Raw genomic sequence first — 18733 nt, 5'->3', positions numbered from 1 at the left:
AAGCACAACTGATTTTTGTATGTTGATTTTGCACCCTATAAACACAAGTAAACCTATAATAAATAAGTTTTACTGAATTTGTTTATTAGTTCTAATCAAAAATAAATAAATAAATAAATAAATAAATAAATAAATAAATAAAATATGTCAAAATAACAAAGAAAATGTGTATTTCCAAAACAAACAGACATTTCATGGTTTGGATTTGCATTGTTTCTAGAAAATCTAAGTGCATAATGTTGCCGTTTATATAAAATGACCCTGGGAGGGTTAAGGTTAGGTTTCTGAAGGCCCCTGTGCATGGTCTGAGACACCTAGGTCATGCCAGTCCATCAAAAGTCAACTGAAGGCCAGGTGTGGTAGCTTACGCCTGTAATCCCAGTCCTTTGGAAGGCCGAGGCAGGAGGATGGCTTGAAGCCAGGAATTCAAGACCAGCCTGGGCAACATAGTGAGAGACCCTGTCTCTACAAAAAATATTTTAAATTAAAATTAACCATGGTGGTACATGCCTGCAGTCCCAGCTACCTGGGAGACTGAAGCAGGAGGATCACTTGAGCCCAGGAGTTCGAGGTTATAGTGAGCAACCCTCCTGTCTCAGCCTCCCAAAGCACTATGATTACAGAAGTGAACCACCCTGCCCAGCTTACACTGTTTTAATTACTGTATCTTTGTAATATGTTTTGAAATCAGAAAGCATGCCTCTAGCTTTGTTTTTCTTAAGACTGATTTGGCTATTTGGGATTTGTGGCTCCATATGATTTTTGGAGATTTTTCTATTTCTCTAAAAAATGTCATTGGGATCTCGCCAGGGATTGCATTAAATTTGTTAAAATTCCAATATTATCCAAAGTGATTTATAATATTAAGTCTTCTAATTCACGAGCACAGGATGTCTATCCATTTGTTTGTATCTTCAATTTCTTTCATCAATGTCATAGTTTTCAATGTACCTTTCACCTCCTTGGTTTATTGTCAAGTAGGTTATTAAGTATGAAATGTCCAATTTCCTTAAGTACGAAGTTTGACAGCTGATTATCTGACAATTCTTATTTTTATTGTGAAGGCACATCCTCAGTCTTTCAAATGCAGAGTTTGGCTTTTGATTATCTTTCAAAGTTTTTTTTGTTTTGTTTTGTTTTTTTTTTTTTTTTTTGAGACAGAGTCTCACTCTGTTGCCCTGGCTAGAGTGAGTGCCGTGGCATCAGCCTCGCTCACAGCAACCTCAAACTCCTGGGCTCAAGTGATCCTCCTGCCTCAGCCTCCAGAGCAGCTGGGACTACAGGCATGAGCCACCATGCCCGGCTAATTTTTTCTATATATATATATTTTTAGTTGTCCAGATAATTTCTTTCTATTTTTAGTAGAGACGGGGTCTCACTCTTGCTGGTCTCGAACTCCTGACCTTGAACGATCCACCCGCCTCGGCCTCCCAGAGTGCTAGGATTACAGGCGTGAGCCACCGCGCCCAGCCTCAAAGTTTTTTTAAGAGCAATTTTTGTGAAACCATGGACAAATCAAAAATTCATGTTATTTTCAAATATGAGTTCCGTTGTAGAACCAATGCTGCACAGACAGCTTGAAGTATCAACGAAGTGTTTGGGAAGGATTTGGCTAAAGAACACACAGTACGTCAATGGTTTGAGAAGTTCGTTCTGGTGATTTTAATCTTGAAAATGAGCCATTTGGGTGACCTGAGACCAAGGTGATAACGATGAGCTGAAAGCTGTAGTGGAAGCAAATCCATCTCAACCTACACATGAATTAGCAGCAAGGTTTGATGTTACTATTCCAACAGTATTGGACCATTTGAAACAAACAGGCAGGGTAAAGAAGCTGGATAGATGGGTTCTGCAGGAATTAAACAAGCATCGGAAGAGAAATCGTCTTGAAGCTTGCCTTTCTCTGCTGACATGATATAAAGGCAAACCATTTCTACATTGTACTGTTATGTGTGATGAAAAATGGATTCTTTCTGACAATCGCTAGCAATTGCCACAGTGGTTGGATAAAGATGAAGTGCTGAAACACATCCCAAAACTGAATATTCATCAAAAAAAGATAATGGTGTCTGGTGGTCCAATGCTGGTATTACCCACTACATCTTCACGAAACCCAGTCAATCAATCAGAGGATTTCTACTGCAACCAATGGGACCAAATGATGGGGATGCTTGTGATTAAGCAGACAAGAATTGGTCAGCAGAGATAAGCCAATCCTCTTGCAAGAGGACGCTCAACCACATCACACAAACAATGCTGCTCAAACTACAAAGGCTGGATAGGAAACTCTGTCATTCACTGTATTCACCAGACCTTGCACCAGCTGACTACCACTTCTTCCAGGCTTTGGACCACTTCTTGCAAGGAAAAATATTCAATTCTCAACAACCTGTGGAAAACGCCTTTCATGATTTCATCACCACTCACTCTCCAGGCTTCCTCGCTGCTGGCATAAACAAGCTACGTTAAGATGGCAAAACTCCGTTGATAGTTTGGGCGCATACTTTGATTGATTGTACTGGTTCTTGTTTGAGATATAATAAACTAAACTTTTGATTTGAAATTGGACATTTCATATTTAATGGCCTATAATATCTTATTTTTTAATGCTATCATACATGGGATTGTTAATTTCCTTTTTGGAGGGCTCATTAGTGTATAAAAGCACAACTGATTTTTGTATGTTGATTTTGCACCCTATAAACACAAGTAAACCTATAATAAATAAGTTTTACTGAATTTGTTTACTAGTTCTAACAATTTTTTTGGAGTCCTCAGACTTTTCTACATATAAGATCATGTCATGCAAACTGATAATTTTACTTCTTCCTTTCTGATTTGGATGACCTTTCTTTTTCTTGCCTAACTGCTCTTGCTAGGACTTCCAGTACCACGTTGAATAGAACTGGCAACAGTGAGCATCCTCACCTTTTGTTCCTGATCTTAGAGGAAAAGCTTTCAGTTTTTCACTGTTGAGTATGATGTTGGCTGTGAGCTTTTAAAATGTGGTCTTTATTACTTTGAGGTAAATTCCTTTCATACCTAGTTTATTTAGAGTGTTTATCATGAAAAGGTGTTAAATTTTGTCAACACTTTTTCTGTATTCTGCATCTATCGAGAAGATCATGTGATTTTTATCCTCTAAAATTCAAGATACATAATAGTAAAAAAAAAAAATTAAAAAATGGGCAAAGAATCTGAATAGACATTTCTCCAATAAGATATACAAATGGCCAACAGGTATATGAAGAGATGCTCAACTTCACTAATCACAAAAATGCAAATCAAAGCCACAATGAGATATCACTTCATTTCTGTTAGGATGACTATTATCAAAAAAATAAGTAGTGTTGGAAAGGATGTAGAAAAATTGGAACCCTAGGTACACTGTTGGTGGGAATGTAAAATGGTGTGGCTGCTGTGGAAAACAGTGTAGATGTTTCTCAGCAAATTACAAGTAAAACTATCATATGATCCAGCAATTCTACTTCTAGGTATATATACAAAGGAATTGATATCAGTATCTTAAAGTCTTGAAGAGATATCTGCCCTCACATGTTCACTATAGCATTATTCACAATAGCCAAGATAAACAACCTAAATGTCCAACAACAGATGAATGGATAATGTGGTATATACATATACACAATGAAATATTTAGTCTTTAAAAATGAAGGAAATTCTGCCATATGCAAGAACATGAATGAACCCAGAGGACATTATACAACATGGATGAACCTGGAGGATACTATTAAAAGAAATAAGCTAGTCACAGAAGGACAAATGCTGCATGATTTCACTTATATGAGATATCTAAAACAGTCAACCTCACAGAAACAACTGAATGGTGGTTTTCAAGGGCTAAGAGGGAAAGGGAAACGGGGAGCTGCTATTCAATGGGTACAAAGCTTCAGTTATGAAGATGAGTAAGTTCTAGAGATCTGTACAACATTGTGCCTATAGTTAATAACACTGCATTATACACTTAAAATTGAGAGGGTAGTTCCTACATTAATTGTTCCTACCACACACACACACGAAACACATTACTGTTAAAAATGAAAAAGAGCTACATGCCTTCTTATGTAGTTGGAAATTTTAACAAAAGTTTTAGCCTGCTTTTCTATCAGTTATTATATAAAGTCTCTCATCCACCTCTGTTAAAAAAACTACCTTGACTGCTTAACACCACTAACTAGTTTGTAACTACAAACTATCATGACATTTGTAGCAGAAATTCAGTTATATAAAATTTGGACATTGAGACTATGGAGTGGAAGCAAGCACTGAACTTTATGATGAAAAGGAAAACTTGTTTAGAAGTCTGAAGTGCAAGGACTCTTCAAGCTTACAAAGATACCCTCATACACGTAAATATGGCGATATAGAAAAAGAAAGACAAGAGGAAAGAAAAGAAAACACGAGCAGACACTTTAGGTCTAATACTAGCAAAATCTTGAGAACCTAAATTTTCCAAACTTCCAAAACTAAGAAAAGAAATTACTTCCAAAAGAATGTAACCAAGGAAAATATATTCAAGTATGTTCGCATCTACAAGATAGCTCAATGACCTTTGTCAAGTACAGCATTTGTGAGATACTGGGTGGAGTATAAATTTGATGTACAAATCTTCATCTTCACAGATGAGTTCCCACACCCAGCCAGTTAAGGAAAATACAGGGTCAGGAAAAGTAAAACTGATTTATTATGCTGTTGTGGCAAACAACTTAATTAGGTTTCCTGGCCAAACTGCACAGAATTTAAACTTATGGGAATAGAATAACACAAAAATGCACGGCTCTGGCCTGAATGCTGTTCTCACTCTACTCATTTACTGTGTCTCTGGACTATTGCTGACACGTTTGCAAAATGAATACACCAGCCCTTCCTGAAGAGGAGGGCTGGGGACACAAAATGAGATCTTTCACCTCTAAGACCAATGCTGTCTCAACACATCTGAAGGCAAGTAACTGAACCAACTCAAGTCCATATGACTGTGATACTTTCCCCCAAGAAAGGGGTACAAAAGTTACTCTGAACATCTCGCTATCTATGAAGAAAGAGGTATGTCCACAAACCCATGTTTTAGCATTGAAATTTGGGAGGAGTTTAACTTAAGACCAAAGAAATTAGCTAAAAGCAAAAACAAAAATCCTACCCACTAGTGAAAAAGCTTTATACCTACCCACTGAGAAAGAAATTGTATCTAATCTCCTGGTAGGATGGAACCTACAGATCAGATCCATGGTCTGTTTTTCCTCCTCACACATGGGCCAAGCATATTCTACAATCTACAAGAGTTCACTATGGGAATTTTAATTTTTTGTTTATTTTGATGATAAAACTTAAAATGTTAGTATCACCCTATTCTGGAATGTCTGAATGACTACTTCTAAGTTAAATATAGTACCCATTGATAAAGGGTAACAACCAGAATCTACAAAGAACTCAAGCAAATCAGCAAGAAAAAAAAAAAAAAAAAATCAAACAACACCATGAAAAAGCGGGCAAAAGACATGAAAAGCAGTTTTTCAAAAGATAGACAAATGGCCGATAAACATGAAAAAAATGCTCAAGGTTACTGTCATCAGGGAAATGCAAATTAAAACCACAATGAGATATCACCTTAACCCTGTTAGAATGGCTTTTATTAAGAAGTCCAAACAATACATGCTGGCATGGATGCAGAAAGGAATGCTTATACACTGTTGGTGGGACTGCAAATTAGTACAACCTCTATGGAAAACTATATGGAGATTTCTCAAAGAACTAACTGTAGACCTACCATTCGATCCAGCAATCCCACTACTGGCTATCTACCCAAAGGAAAATAAATCATTTTATCAAAAAGACACCTGTACTCTTGCCATTGACAAGTCTTATGACAAAACTGCAAAGATGTAGGATCAACCCAAATGCCTGTCAATTCATGAGTGGATTCACAAAAATGTGGTGTACATATATCATGTGGAATACTACTCAGCCATGAGGAAGGATGACTTAATGCCTTTTGCAATAATATGGATGGAACTGGAGATCATATCCTAAGTGAAATATCTAAAGAATGGAAAAATACACACCACATGTACTCACTATTAAATTGGAACTAACTGATGAGCACACATATGCAGAGAGCGAGATATAACTCAATGGAAATCAGAGGAGGGGCTGGGTGAAAAACTATCTAATGGGTACAGTGAACACTATCTGGGTGACAGACACACTTGTAACCCTGACTCAAGCATTACAAAAGCAAGCCTTGTAACCAAAAACATTTGTACCCCCATAAACTTTGAAGTAAGTATATGTAGTACCCATAGTCCCAACTCCTTTGGCATTAACTGATGTAATTACATCAGGAGTTAATAAGGAAAAAGAGAAGAGAACTTAATATATGTAAAAGACCCATTCACAGCAAGTTAAGGCCAGAGGAAAGAATTTTGCTCTGCAGGAATAAAGACTCGTTAGCAGTACAAAACAGACTCATTACATGGCATTCTGAAATACAGTATAACTAACTCAGTATTCAGTACCATGGTCACATTGGGAACACCAATTTAGTTTGAGTAAACAGTATCTAGCTTTACAATGCTTTCCATTTTTACTGGTTATGCAGTTTTGTTGGTATCTACATTGTCAATTTGTTTGGGTTGTACCACTATGTAAGACCTATATGCATAAGTACACTTATATTGTAAACATTTAAGTGACAATGTAATTAAAGTAATTAAAGCAATACTGGGCTTATGCAATTTGGATATTGGATTTTTACATTCTTTTTCATTTTTAAGTGGTCCAAACATTACTAAACTTTGAGAAACAATGCAATCTTAAGGATACTGAGAAAGAGAGAGACCTTCAAACTGAAATGTGATCACCTAATAATATTTGACAATAAATTGAGGCACAATGCATACAGGGTCTGTCCTTCAACGGTTTCATCATCTAAACAGAGGTAAAACTTTCAACAGAGTTTACCCAACTCCTGGAGACCTTTGCTTTAACACCTTCCTCCTTTGTCCCTTAACCTCTTAATCCTTCCTCCTTCATCGCTTAACCTTGCTGTGAGTTTAACAGGAAAATTTAGCCCCCAGTTTTAAGCAAATGATAACGATGGTAGTGCAAAAAGATTCAGTACAAGTGATGAGGAATTCAGAAACCAGATGTTTGTCCAAAAAAAAGTGATGATGTTTAGGGTATTAGAGGGAAGGGAAAATACAGCTTGAGTATCCCTTAGCCAAAAGGCTTGGACCAGAAGTGTTCTAGATTTCAGATTTTGGAATACTTATATTACCTGATGGGTATCATGCAGAACTTTTTGACATTTTCAACAGTATCTTTATACTGCCAAGCAGAGAATTAGCAAAAATACACTGAGTAATGCACATAGGTCTTGCCCCCACGGAGAGTATCGTGAGGAACCTTCGGAGTTGGCATGTCTGGCCTGCCACACATGCCATTTAATTACGCTGGTGGACATCCCTATATGGGGTGTACATCTCAGCTGAAGGGGGCTGGGAGGGTCTTTTTCCCCCTGGGGAATGCTGAAAATAATTTATACACACACACATATATATTGTATGTTTATTTATTTACTCTTTTATTTTTTATTTATTCATTTATTTAAGAGACAGGGTCTCACTCTGTTACCCTGGCTGGAGTGCAGTAGCCCGATCATAACTCACTGTAACCTCGAATTCCTGGGCTCAGATGCTGAATTTTAAACTGTGTGTTGTGGACCTGCATTTTGACTGTGACCTGACACATAAGGTCAGGTGTGGAATTTTCCACCTGTAGTGCTCAAAAAGTTTTGGATTTTGGAGCATTTCAGATTTTGGATTTTCAGATTAGGGATGTTTAACCTGTAGTAGAGGAAAGCACAACCACTGTCTCAAAACATATGAAGGGCTGTCATATAGAAGTAGGATGAGCCTTATGTAATTCCAAATGGTGGCTCTAGAATTAGAAGGAAGAAGTTACGAGACACAGATTTTGCTCTAAGATGCTGAGGACCACTACCATTTATCAAGCAGCCATTGCATGCTAGAACCCCACTAAGTATTTAAATACATTGTAAGATTTATGTGGAATCTTCCAGCTACTGGCTTTGATCACTAAACTAAGAAAAGTATACAGTGGGCTATTTCTCAAGTTCTTTCTCCCACATCGGCTTAATGAACATGAGCATAACTAGTAGGAAGTTTCTATATCTTCTTTTTTCCTTTGATTCTTCAGCAAATGAAACAAAAATACTGCTCAGTAAAGAAATCAAGATGATGAGCAAGGGTACCAGGGAAGAGAACATTAATCACTGCCTTTGAGAAATAATTACATTGTTATTATTTATTTATTTTTGAGATAGAGTCTCACTCTGTTGCCTGGGCCAGACTGCCGTGGCGTCAGACTAGCTCACAGCAACCTCAAACTCCTGGACTCAAGCAAGCGATCCTCCTGCCTCAGCCTCCCGAGCAGCTGGGACTACGGGCATGCGCCACCATGCCCGGCTAATTTTTTCTATGTTTTTTAGTTGTCCAGCCAATTTCTTTCTATTTTTTTTTAGTAGAGACAGGGTCTCACTCTTGCTCAGGCTTGTCTCGAACTCCTGAGCTCAAACGATCTGCCTGCCTCAGCCTCCCAGTGTGCTAGGATTACAGGCATGGGCCATCACGCCCGGCCCATTGTTATTAAAAATTAAAGTAATCTGAAGTCTGTGAAATATATACAGTGAAGGAAGAGATAAATGAAAATATCTTAAAACATCTATTGTGATAAATTTTGGTTGTAAGTGATTATAATTTAACACATAAAGTAACATAGTAGATTATAACCGTAGGTTATTTTGGTCACTATGTTTCAGATGTTAGTAAATGTAATACTGTAATCAAAAGTATTAAATACTTAAGTTTTTCTCACCAAACCAATATTTTCCCATTCCTTTAGTCCTGCAGTTTCTAACCCCAGGGCCACAGACCAGTACTGGGAACTGGGCTGCACAGGAGGAGGTAGGTGAGTGAGTGAAGCTTCATCTGTATTTACAGCCGCTCCCCATCACTTGCATCACTGCCTGAGCTCTTCCTCCTATCAGATCAGCAGCAGCATTAGATTCTCACAGAAGCGAGAACCCTACTGGAAATTGCCCACGGGAGGGATCTAGGTTGAACGCTCTTTTATGACAGTCTAATGCCTGATGATCTGAAGTTGAGCAGAGGCGGTGATGCCAGCGCTGGGGAGCGGCTACAAATACAGATTATCATTACCAGAGAGGTTTGACTGCACAATAAATATAATGCACTTGAATCATCCTGACACCAGCCCCCCACTCCCGTCACCCCCAATCCATGGAAAATTGTCTTCCATGAAAACAGTCCCTCGTGCCAAAAAGGTTGGGGACCACTGCTTTAGTCCATAAGGCAAAAACTTCTGACAAATTACAACATAACAGATGTTCTGCTTTAGGCTATAGAAAACATGTCCTACCAAATCCTACCACGGATTCGGATAGAATTATAGTATGTTTTAAGGAATAAAAGAGTAGTCATCTAAATTCTAGCCTTAAAATGTTTCTGACTCATAGAATTAAAAAGTTAACAGATTGTGTTAAAATTAAATATGAAAAAGATTGCTAAAAACAATGCTTAAAATAAGAATAAATGCTAAAGATGAACAAAACTAAGCCTTAGCCTAGAGAACTCAAAGCAGACATTGAAAATATTAGGCAGCTTAGAATAATTTTATGATTTAAACACATACACAAAAAATAAAGGAACAAGAATTTGGCCATGATAGCTGTCCAAGAAAAAAATTCAAGTCAGGCATCTTGGACACTAGTGAAATTAATAAATTGTTAAAAACAAATACACTGAATCATTTTTCTTAAAGAAAAACTTATTTAAAAACTGAAATATGAAGGGGCAAGGAACATTTGCCTTTCACATGAATTTATTCTACCTCTGCAATTCTAGCCAACTGTTCAGCTGGTCTTCTTAACTAAGAAAGATTTTAGGCTGGGCTCAGCGGCTTACACCTGTAATCCTAGCACTTTGGGAGGCCAAGGGAGGAGCATCACTTGAGGCCAGGAGTTTGAGACCAGCCTGAACAACATAGCAAGATCCCATCTCTACAAAAATATAGAAAAAATAGCTGGGCATGGTGGCACGTGCCTATAATTCCAGCTACTCAGGAGGCTGAGGCAGGAGGCTCATTTGAGCCCAAGAGTTTGAGGCTGCAGTGAGCAGTGATGATGCCACTGCACTCTAGCCTGGGCAACAGAGCCAGATCCTGTCTCAAAAAAAAAAAAGAAAAGAAAAAAAGATTTTTAAAAACACCTACATGCACCTATTCCCACCCATTGAAATATCTTTACATATGGCACAAAAGGAAAATTAATTCAACAAACATATGCCAGAAGTATCTGTTGTACGGGATAAAGGGATAAACAAGATAACTGTGGTCCCAGCCCCCACTGGGTTTGTAATTTTCCCTTTCATGGCACAGTCTATGGAGAAGATCCTCTTATATGTTATCGAGATGTTACAAGAACTCCATCTAAATCTGGGTGACTGCATCTGATCACAGTATCTGGCTAACTCTTAAAGAGGGACATTAAGCCAGACAGAGCCAACATCATTTCTCTTTCCTAGCCCTGATAGGGAAAACCCCCATCTATTACTTGGCACATCAGCCACCTAAGATCCCCACCCCTCAAAGAAGACCTGCATCAGTATAATACTAACCTATCACCTGGCCCATCAACTAATCTATTACCTGGATCACCAGCATAACACTAACCTATTACCTGGTGCATCAGCATAACACTAAACCTATTACCTGGGGCATCAACATAATATTAACCTATTACCTGGCAGGCATTGGCCACCTGATATCCCACCCCTCAGACCACCCCAACTTAATAAAAGTGGGAAAAATCGGGTAAACGGGGCTCAGAATTTGGTGGCGAGACCCCTCTGAGCCCGCAACCCCTCTGAGTCTGCCAGTGAAAAAACTTTGATTCTCCCACTCTCTGTGTGCCGCTCGGTTTGTCCTCAGGACCACTCACTGTAACACTTGCTGTAACACACCCAGAGGCAGGTCACTGAACTTTAGAGGTGAAAGTAGCCTTAGTCCATTTGAGCTACCGTAACAAAATACCAGAAACCGAGAGGCTTATAAACAACAGAAATTTATTTCTCAGTTCTGGAAGCTAAAGATCAAGGTGCTGGCAGATTTGGTGTGTGGTGAGGGCCCATTTCCTGGTTCACAGATGGTGACTTCTCACTGCATCCTTACATGGTAGAAGGGACAAACAAGCTTTCTTGGGCCTCTTTTATAAGGGCACTAATCCCATCCAGGAGGGCTCTGCCCTCATGATCTAGTCACCTCCTGCTATGTTTTGAATATGCCCCCCAAGGCTCATGACTTGGAAATGTAATTGCCATTGTAATAGTATTAAGAAGTAGGGCCACTAAGAGGTGATCACAAGGGCACCACCCTCATAAATGGATTAAGGGCATTTTGTGGGAGTGGGTTAGTTACAAAACAGGGGAGTTGGCCAGATTTCCTCTGTCTCCTGTCTTGCTTTAGGAGATGGCTAAAGCAAGGAATGACACTCACCAAATGCTGACACCATGCTTTTGGACTTCCCAGCCTCCAAAACTAGAAGAAATAAATTTCTTTTCTTTATAAATTACCCAGTTTGTGGTATTTTGTTTTAGCAACAAAAAATGGACTAAGATACCTCCCAAAAGCCCCACTAATGGAATGGACTCCATTTCCTCACAGGTGGTAGAAGGTAGCAGTTAGGAAAACAGAAGCCCAGGAGCCAGGGAGAAAGAGTTCACATGCCAGCCCCACCTCTTACCATTAGTACAAGGTGACAATTTCTTTACCCTCCCTGAGCCTCGGCTTCCCCATCTGTAAAATGGAGAAGACAATGCAGCCATATTTCACAGGGTATTACAAGGGTTGAATGAGATGAAATATGTAAAGTACCTCACACAGTGATCGCTACCAGATGCTAAATGTTTTATGTGCAGTGCTGAGAAAAGAAGGATCTCTAATCCTTGGGGTAGCGGTTTACTTTATCGGTAGAAGAGACAAAAACAGAAGTAGTGGGAGCATGGGAAGGTGGGGATGAGGGAGAAAATATGTAGCCAGGTGGTACAGATCCTGCAGTAACACCTCTTGGCCCCACAGGTGATGAGGAAAGTTTGACGATCACTGCCCAAGGGAATCTAGTTTCTTTCATTTTGTATCCCAGGACCATTAAATATCAATTTCCATAATTTAAAACCTCATGAAATATTGCTCGTCTTATAACTTCCATAATATTGTGCCATATTCTAATCTCATAAATGCTCTCCCAAATACCCTTTCTTCCCAACTTTCTAGAATTACTTATTCTTCAAATGTAAGTTTCTCTTCTCATTACCCCTGTGACTATTATGCAGCTGTATGGTAGCACATCTGGTTTTCCGTGTTTTAAGAAAATGAGATGAAGAGGACAATCAGATTTATAGAAGAAGGTATTATGAATGAGTCATTCCCTCCACAATGGTGAGTTAGCACAGAATTTCCCAAACTATTCAATCTTTATCTAAAATGTAATCCAATTTTTCAAAATGTATATTTTCACAAATATCTAGAAACAACCTGCGTTCAAGCTTAATTCATACAAAACTTCCCTTGACAACCAAAGGACTTAGAGGTAAAATAATTTTCTGGGTCATTTAATCAATGAATTTGTTGTTGTGTCCAAGATCCCTGACCTCAAGCTGCTCTCAGTCTAGAGCGACACACAGACTCAACATACCACTACACTATAAAGCTAAGGGTTATAATAGAGGTAAAGAAAAATGCTGTAAGTAAGCAGAGGAAAGAATTATACACTTGACCTCAGGTCTTTGCTCTAATGTCTCTTCCTCTGGGAAGTCTTCCCCATAGCCCCAGCCAATGGGCCCTCCTGCCCCATCTCATTACTATCTCATTTACAGGACTTTAGCTGAAACCATCTTGTATTTGTGACTGTGTGTTCACTGTCTCTCCCAGTAGAAGGTGCACTCCTTGAGGGAGAGACTGTACCCCAGCATCTGGCACAATGCCTAGCACACAATACGCCCTTACTTAAGTGTTTGAGACCAACTGCCCTGAGATCTAGGAAGAGACATCACAGAAAGCCTATATTTGAAGCGGGTCTTAAAAATCTAGGAGTCTGGCAGATAAAGAAGGCTTTGCAGACTGAAGGTTCAACATTAAACTGTCGTGTCCAATCATCGCATATGTCTTTAATACATACTACTTTTGACCTCTGTGTGCAAATATCTTATAATTCACCGGTTTAAGTTTCTTTCCTCCTCACTATAAGAAGTTCCAAAAGCTTAGTTTCTATTATTGCTATTAAAAAATGTTTCAGGAGAAAAAAAAAAAGTATAATCTAGGTTCTTATGGAAATTCATTTTTACTTCAAAACCTCTCTCAGCAACTGTACATTGGTTTAAGACCTTCAAAGAGACTGACCTAACCGAACGGATGCAGTAAACTAGGTTTGGTACGGGAACTTCAGAAACTTCAGGAGCTTGATTTCTTTAGAATCTTATTTTTCTTCGATGTTCAAGTTTACTTAACGAAGGAAGGAAAGTGTCACTTATCAAAATAATCAAACTTCTCTCACATGCCAAAAATTTAATCAGCTTAGTGTTTACAAAGGGGCAAAAGACAGAAGTAACATAAAATGACATTTTATTTTGGAATGAGAGAGGCAGAGACAGGTAGCTGTTAATTTCTTTGACACTTCAGAGCCATACACCCCATTCCTTGCTTGGTAATGAGACATCTGCAGCCTCCTCCATTTTCTGGGAGAAAGGGTCTGGCTAGGGAAAGGCAGCCCAGGCCATCATATACACTCCATGAATAACCACTCAGGTAGGGAAAGGCCACCTGCTTTTAGAGTAGAGGGGACCTAACTTAGGTGATCTGCCAACTTCTCATTCTACAGAAAAGGACATGGAGGCCATAGAATGGAGGTGAAATTTTTCTCAAATCCACAGTCAGCAGAATCCAGGAATCCTGACTTGGGCAGGCATTGTTTCCACTATCCTTGGTTATATTTCTTCAGGATATCAAAGTTTTACAAATATAGCCAGAATGCTCAGGAGGAAAGAAGACTCATGGAATAGAACTAAGAGTAGGAAGTCTGACTCAGCCCTGAATAGGACAGCATAAGCACCAGTCATCTGGGCATCCTCAGCTGGCCATTAGAGACACTCTGAGCACAGCAGGCTCATGGCTTCAGACAGCTCAACTGGATTTTCCCAGTATTGATTGTTATGAGTCACAGTCCTCCTGCAAGAGGAGGTCCCCATCCAGTTTTAAAAAATAAACTGGATTATAGGAACGCACATCAATTCAGCGAGTTTAACCCAACAAAGGTGGGTAAATCGATAAATTGAAGGTGCCTGTTGAGAGAAGGTCAAGGGTAGAAAGAAAAAATCTGGTCCATGCAAATGTCTTTTGTCATCCGAGTCCAATGAGATTGGGGCTGGGAATGAATGTTTGTGCCCTGCTGTCATCACTTTCTGTTCTTCACTAAAGACATTTTAGAAAAAAAACAGTATCTCCATGAAACTACAAGTTTCATGGGATGGGAGACACAGAAGAGACAATAATTGAACATAAAGTTGTAAAATACTGTCTGGGAGAATCTTTATTAAGAATGATCAACTAAAATGAAATAAAGCAGTCAATTTTGACAACATGGGCAACACTATATACTTATTTTTACTGAAGCAAATAACTTCACAAATGGCCAGTTAGTTCTTCAACATGATAAATCTGAACTTTTGAGCACACGATTTTAACTAAAAATTAGAACTATTTACATTCTGGAATGATTGATAGTAAGCATTGGTGATTATTTTCTTAAAAAATACATTACTATAGAGTATTCCACTCGTTTTGTGGGACATTCAAGAATTAAACAAAGACCCATTGTCAGAAAGAATTCCATGACAGAAAAGAGCCCAATTCCTTCTTCTGAAGTAATTTTACTGTATGAAAAACTTCTTCAAACAAGTGATCAAGGCCAGAAAAACATTTTCTCTGTGTAAATATTTGTTATATTATTTACCATATTGTGGTATAATTTGGACTCTACATATAGTTAGTATTTTTCCCAAATCTCCAACCACCAAAAGTCAGTGAATGAATGATTTGAAGGAAATTTGTCAACCCTCCATGAGTAGTTGAAACTACAGTTTGAAAATTAGACTCAGTGGACCATACATCCCCTGGGCAGGAACGGTCTCAAGGTATAATGTGTTCTCATTAATGGATGTGCATAATGGTCATCTTAATGGCCTTTCCTATGATGATATTCCTCTTTGAAGTACATTAATTTTATGTAGCAAATACATTGTTAAAATTACTTCAGAAAAGGATATTAACACTGTTGACCTTTCAGAGACCACACCAAGGCACAGCATCCCAAGGGCAGGTGAGTAACAAGTGCTTAAGCAACAGGCATTGCTTTGATCTTTCCACAGTGGCTGCTAATCTGACCTTGGGTCAGTCAAAAAATTGGCTGCTCTGTTTTGAAATATCTAGGCAAATGTGGCTTTTAAGTATTTAACATGATTAAGAAAAGTGATAAGGCCCTTGGAACACCATATCTTCTTTTTATTTATACTCCTCCAGATATCTTTACCTCCTCCAAAACACACACAACTAACCAAAAAAATGTGTGAAGTCACACACACACAGACACAAACCGTAGAGACAACTTAATTTAGGCTGGGTCACCATCTTGCCAGGGCAGCGAAAACTTCGGATGACAATGACTAAATAGAGAAACTCAAGCACTTTCAGGACTCCTCAGTGTGACTACCTTATCAGAGGTGAACTGTAGATGACAGAACACATGTGACAGGCACTGTAAGCAAGGCACATTGCTTAAGTTTCCTCATCTGTAAAATGAAGATAATGATTTCAGAACATAAGATCATGTTAAGAAACAGAAAAAAAAACATTTGGCTTGATGCTCAGTTTCCACTCCCTGCCAAGCCAATATTGCTATGACTACGCGGAATGTGCCATTTGCATTAAGAAAGATGCAAGAGGGCTGACTGTACATAAACACGCAGTCAGCACACACTTGGGTTCTGCCTGATCCTTCTGGGTGCTGTTTAGAACAAGAAACAGGTTCTTAACTACTAGTAATGCTTTTTCTAACCGAACGGAAAGAAGAGAAAATACTGCAGGAATTCAAGGATGACCCAACATACAGCCAAGCAGTTACTTTGAGTAAGGTAGGGTTGACACACTGGGATTACTCATTACTCAACCCTAACTGCTGATTCCAATGGCCTCTATTATTCTAACTTCTCTCATTAGGGGAGAAGGCAAGAGAGATTGACCTTGGTTTACCTCATTTCCAACTAAATATGGAAAACCTTCAGCACAGTGATTGTCAACCACAGTTGCACATTAGAATCACCTGGAGAGCTTTTAAGACTACGAGCCACACCCCAAACCAATTTCATCAGACCATCTACAGGTGGGAGGGCCACGCACTCATATTTTTAAAAGAATCCGGTGCTCTAGGAGATGCAGCCAAGGTTGAGATTTGCAGACTAGGATCACCCCTCTTCACCTCACCTAACTTCCGCTGCAAGCCAGACTAGGAAAGCCAACCTAGAGCATTTCACGACCACAGCTTCTGAGTAGAGCAGGTACTACAGGATCCTGAACGCTGGAAGACCACGGGTGCCTGCACCTGGGTCCACACAAAGGGTTGAACAGAGCTTATGAACTAGAGCTCCTCATGGGAGAGCCATTATCTCAGTTTGCTCTTCAATAAAAATAAGTTCCACACTCTTCACAGGTGCCACCAACAGCTAAATTTGTCTCTGACCATTAGGATTTTTTTTTTCCTTTAAGAGACAAATCTCTTGGGAAGGAAGGTCAGAATATTTGTGGGCGTGCGCCCCCCCCACACACACAGCCTACAGAGAAGGAAGCATGCAGTTCCCGTGGCCGCCTGGAAAGCACCCCGCAGGCTCCCCACCGCGCAGGCCCGTGGCCACTGCACCTGCTGGCGCGCTCGGCCGCACCTGCCGCGCCGGGCCCTGCCCTCCCCTCCTACCTTCCAGCAGCTCGTCCAGGCTGGTGACCTTCCGGCTGCCGTCGATGGTATAGATGGTGCGGACGCCCTGGGGCAGATTCACGTTGTCCGACAGGGAGCGGGTGAGCTCTATGAGGAGCGCGTCGAAGGACCGGAAGCGGTCGCTGGAGATGGCAAACACCAGGCCCTTGAAGTAGCGGTCCCCGTTCCGGTAGAAGCGCGCCTTCTTGGCCTTCTTCTCCGAGCTGAGGGCCTGCAGGGTCCGCGTGCGGTAGAAGCTGCAGTGGGCACTGTGCGCCGGGCTGGGGATGAGCCCATTCCCCTTAGGGCCCGAGCTGCTGCTGCCCCCAGAGGAGCTGGGTGCCCCTCTCCGCGACCCCGACCGCGGCCTTTTGTCCCGTTCCTCAAAGTGCTCCAGCTCGATGCTCCTGGTGCTGGCCATCGCGGCTGCTCCGAGCGCTTCCCACAGAAAAGCGTTCCAGGCAGACTAGTGCCAGTGCGAGAACCCGTGCGGGGAGGTCTGACTGTGAGGGCCCTTAAAGCGCCGGGACACCTGGCTCTGGCATCCCGCCCTCTCCTTGCAGGTGGGGCCGATGAGCCGCGGAGGCGCCGGCCCGCCCGCGCCCGCAGCTAAAAGGGGCCGCGGCGGCGAGCTGCCCAGCGCATTGTCCGGCGCCGCTCGCTGCGAGCCTCCCGCCTGCCGGGGAGCCCCACGCCCCCCCAAGCGCCTCCTCCACCGGCCACGCCTCACAACTCCCGCTCGGGAGCTTGCCAGGAGACGCAAAGTTGGGCCGCCCGAGGCTTGCGCCGGGCCCGCGGGCGCACACAAAGCTGAGACGCCCCGCGCGGCTCGCGTCCGCCCAGCGTTCCCGGGAGCGCCGAGGGGAAGGAAGGAAGGAAGGAAGGAAGAAGAGGGGGAGGGGCGGGGAGCTTGGGAGAGGCGCCCCGGGCCCGTGGGGGCGTCGCGCCCCGCCCGCCCACGCGCCCGGTCCACGGCCCGCGCTGCAGCGAGCGCCGTTTCTGGCCGAGAGGGCCGTGCCGGGCCGCTTCCTCCCACAGAGCCCGGCCCTAGCGGGAAATAATGCGGCCCGCCTCCCACGCAGCCGGCCGGCCCAGCCCACCCGCGAGCATCGGCGCGCAGGCCCGACTCTGCCGCCCGGCCGGGGATCAGGGCTGGAGAGGGCTTCCTGCCCCCAGGGGATGCCAAAACCGCGGAGAGAGAGCGGTGGGAGGGGGAGGAGGGGGCCGGAGCGCTCGGCGCGGGGGCGATGCGGCGCGAGCGGGGCGGCGCCTCCTGGGTCCTAGGTAGCCCCGCCGCTGACAGCTCCTACCCGGCGCCGCGCGCTAATGGGCGCAGCCGCAGCGCGCTCCTCCGCCTGGGAAACGCAAGCGCGCAGGCCAGAAAAACTACAAAGGAAGGAGATTCAAGGGCAGGCGGCACATCCCTTAGCCGCCCTCCCAGGGAGGAACCGAGGCCAAACTAGCGCAGAAATCCAAAACACTGCATTAGGTTGGGGCACAGAATTTATTTTTGAAAAGCAGATTTGTTGCTTTATTGAAAAATCCTTTGAGAAAACAGCCTCCACAGTTTCCACTGCAGATTCGCTAATATGGTACGTT

General features: G+C 41.8%; 1 protein-coding gene across 5 annotated transcripts in view; it reads right to left on the bottom strand.

Annotated features, from left to right (window-relative positions):
- Positions 1–18328, bottom strand: part of DCLK2 (doublecortin-like kinase 2) — a 152916-nt gene extending 134588 nt beyond the window's left edge. For 3 of the 5 annotated variants that reach the window (XR_001138125.1, XM_012660040.1, XM_012660043.1), the window contains exon 1: positions 17135–18328. Coding sequence is in view for 4 of the 5 variants with exons in the window: in XM_012660040.1 (XP_012515494.1) it covers positions 17135–17555 (421 nt within the window). In the remaining variant the exon portion in view is untranslated. The remainder of the gene's footprint in view (positions 1–17134) is intronic. The other 2 variants (XM_012660042.1, XM_012660044.1) reach the window with 1 other exon arrangement.
- Positions 18329–18733: the final 405 nt, after the last annotated feature.

Source organism: Propithecus coquereli, unplaced genomic scaffold, assembly GCF_000956105.1.
Source record: "Propithecus coquereli isolate 6110/MARCELLA unplaced genomic scaffold, Pcoq_1.0 Scaffold65, whole genome shotgun sequence".
In the NCBI taxonomy this organism is placed as follows: domain Eukaryota; kingdom Metazoa; phylum Chordata; class Mammalia; order Primates; family Indriidae; genus Propithecus; species Propithecus coquereli.
Note: the sequence above shows the minus strand (reverse complement) of the source record. Positions and strands in the feature narration are given on the sequence as shown.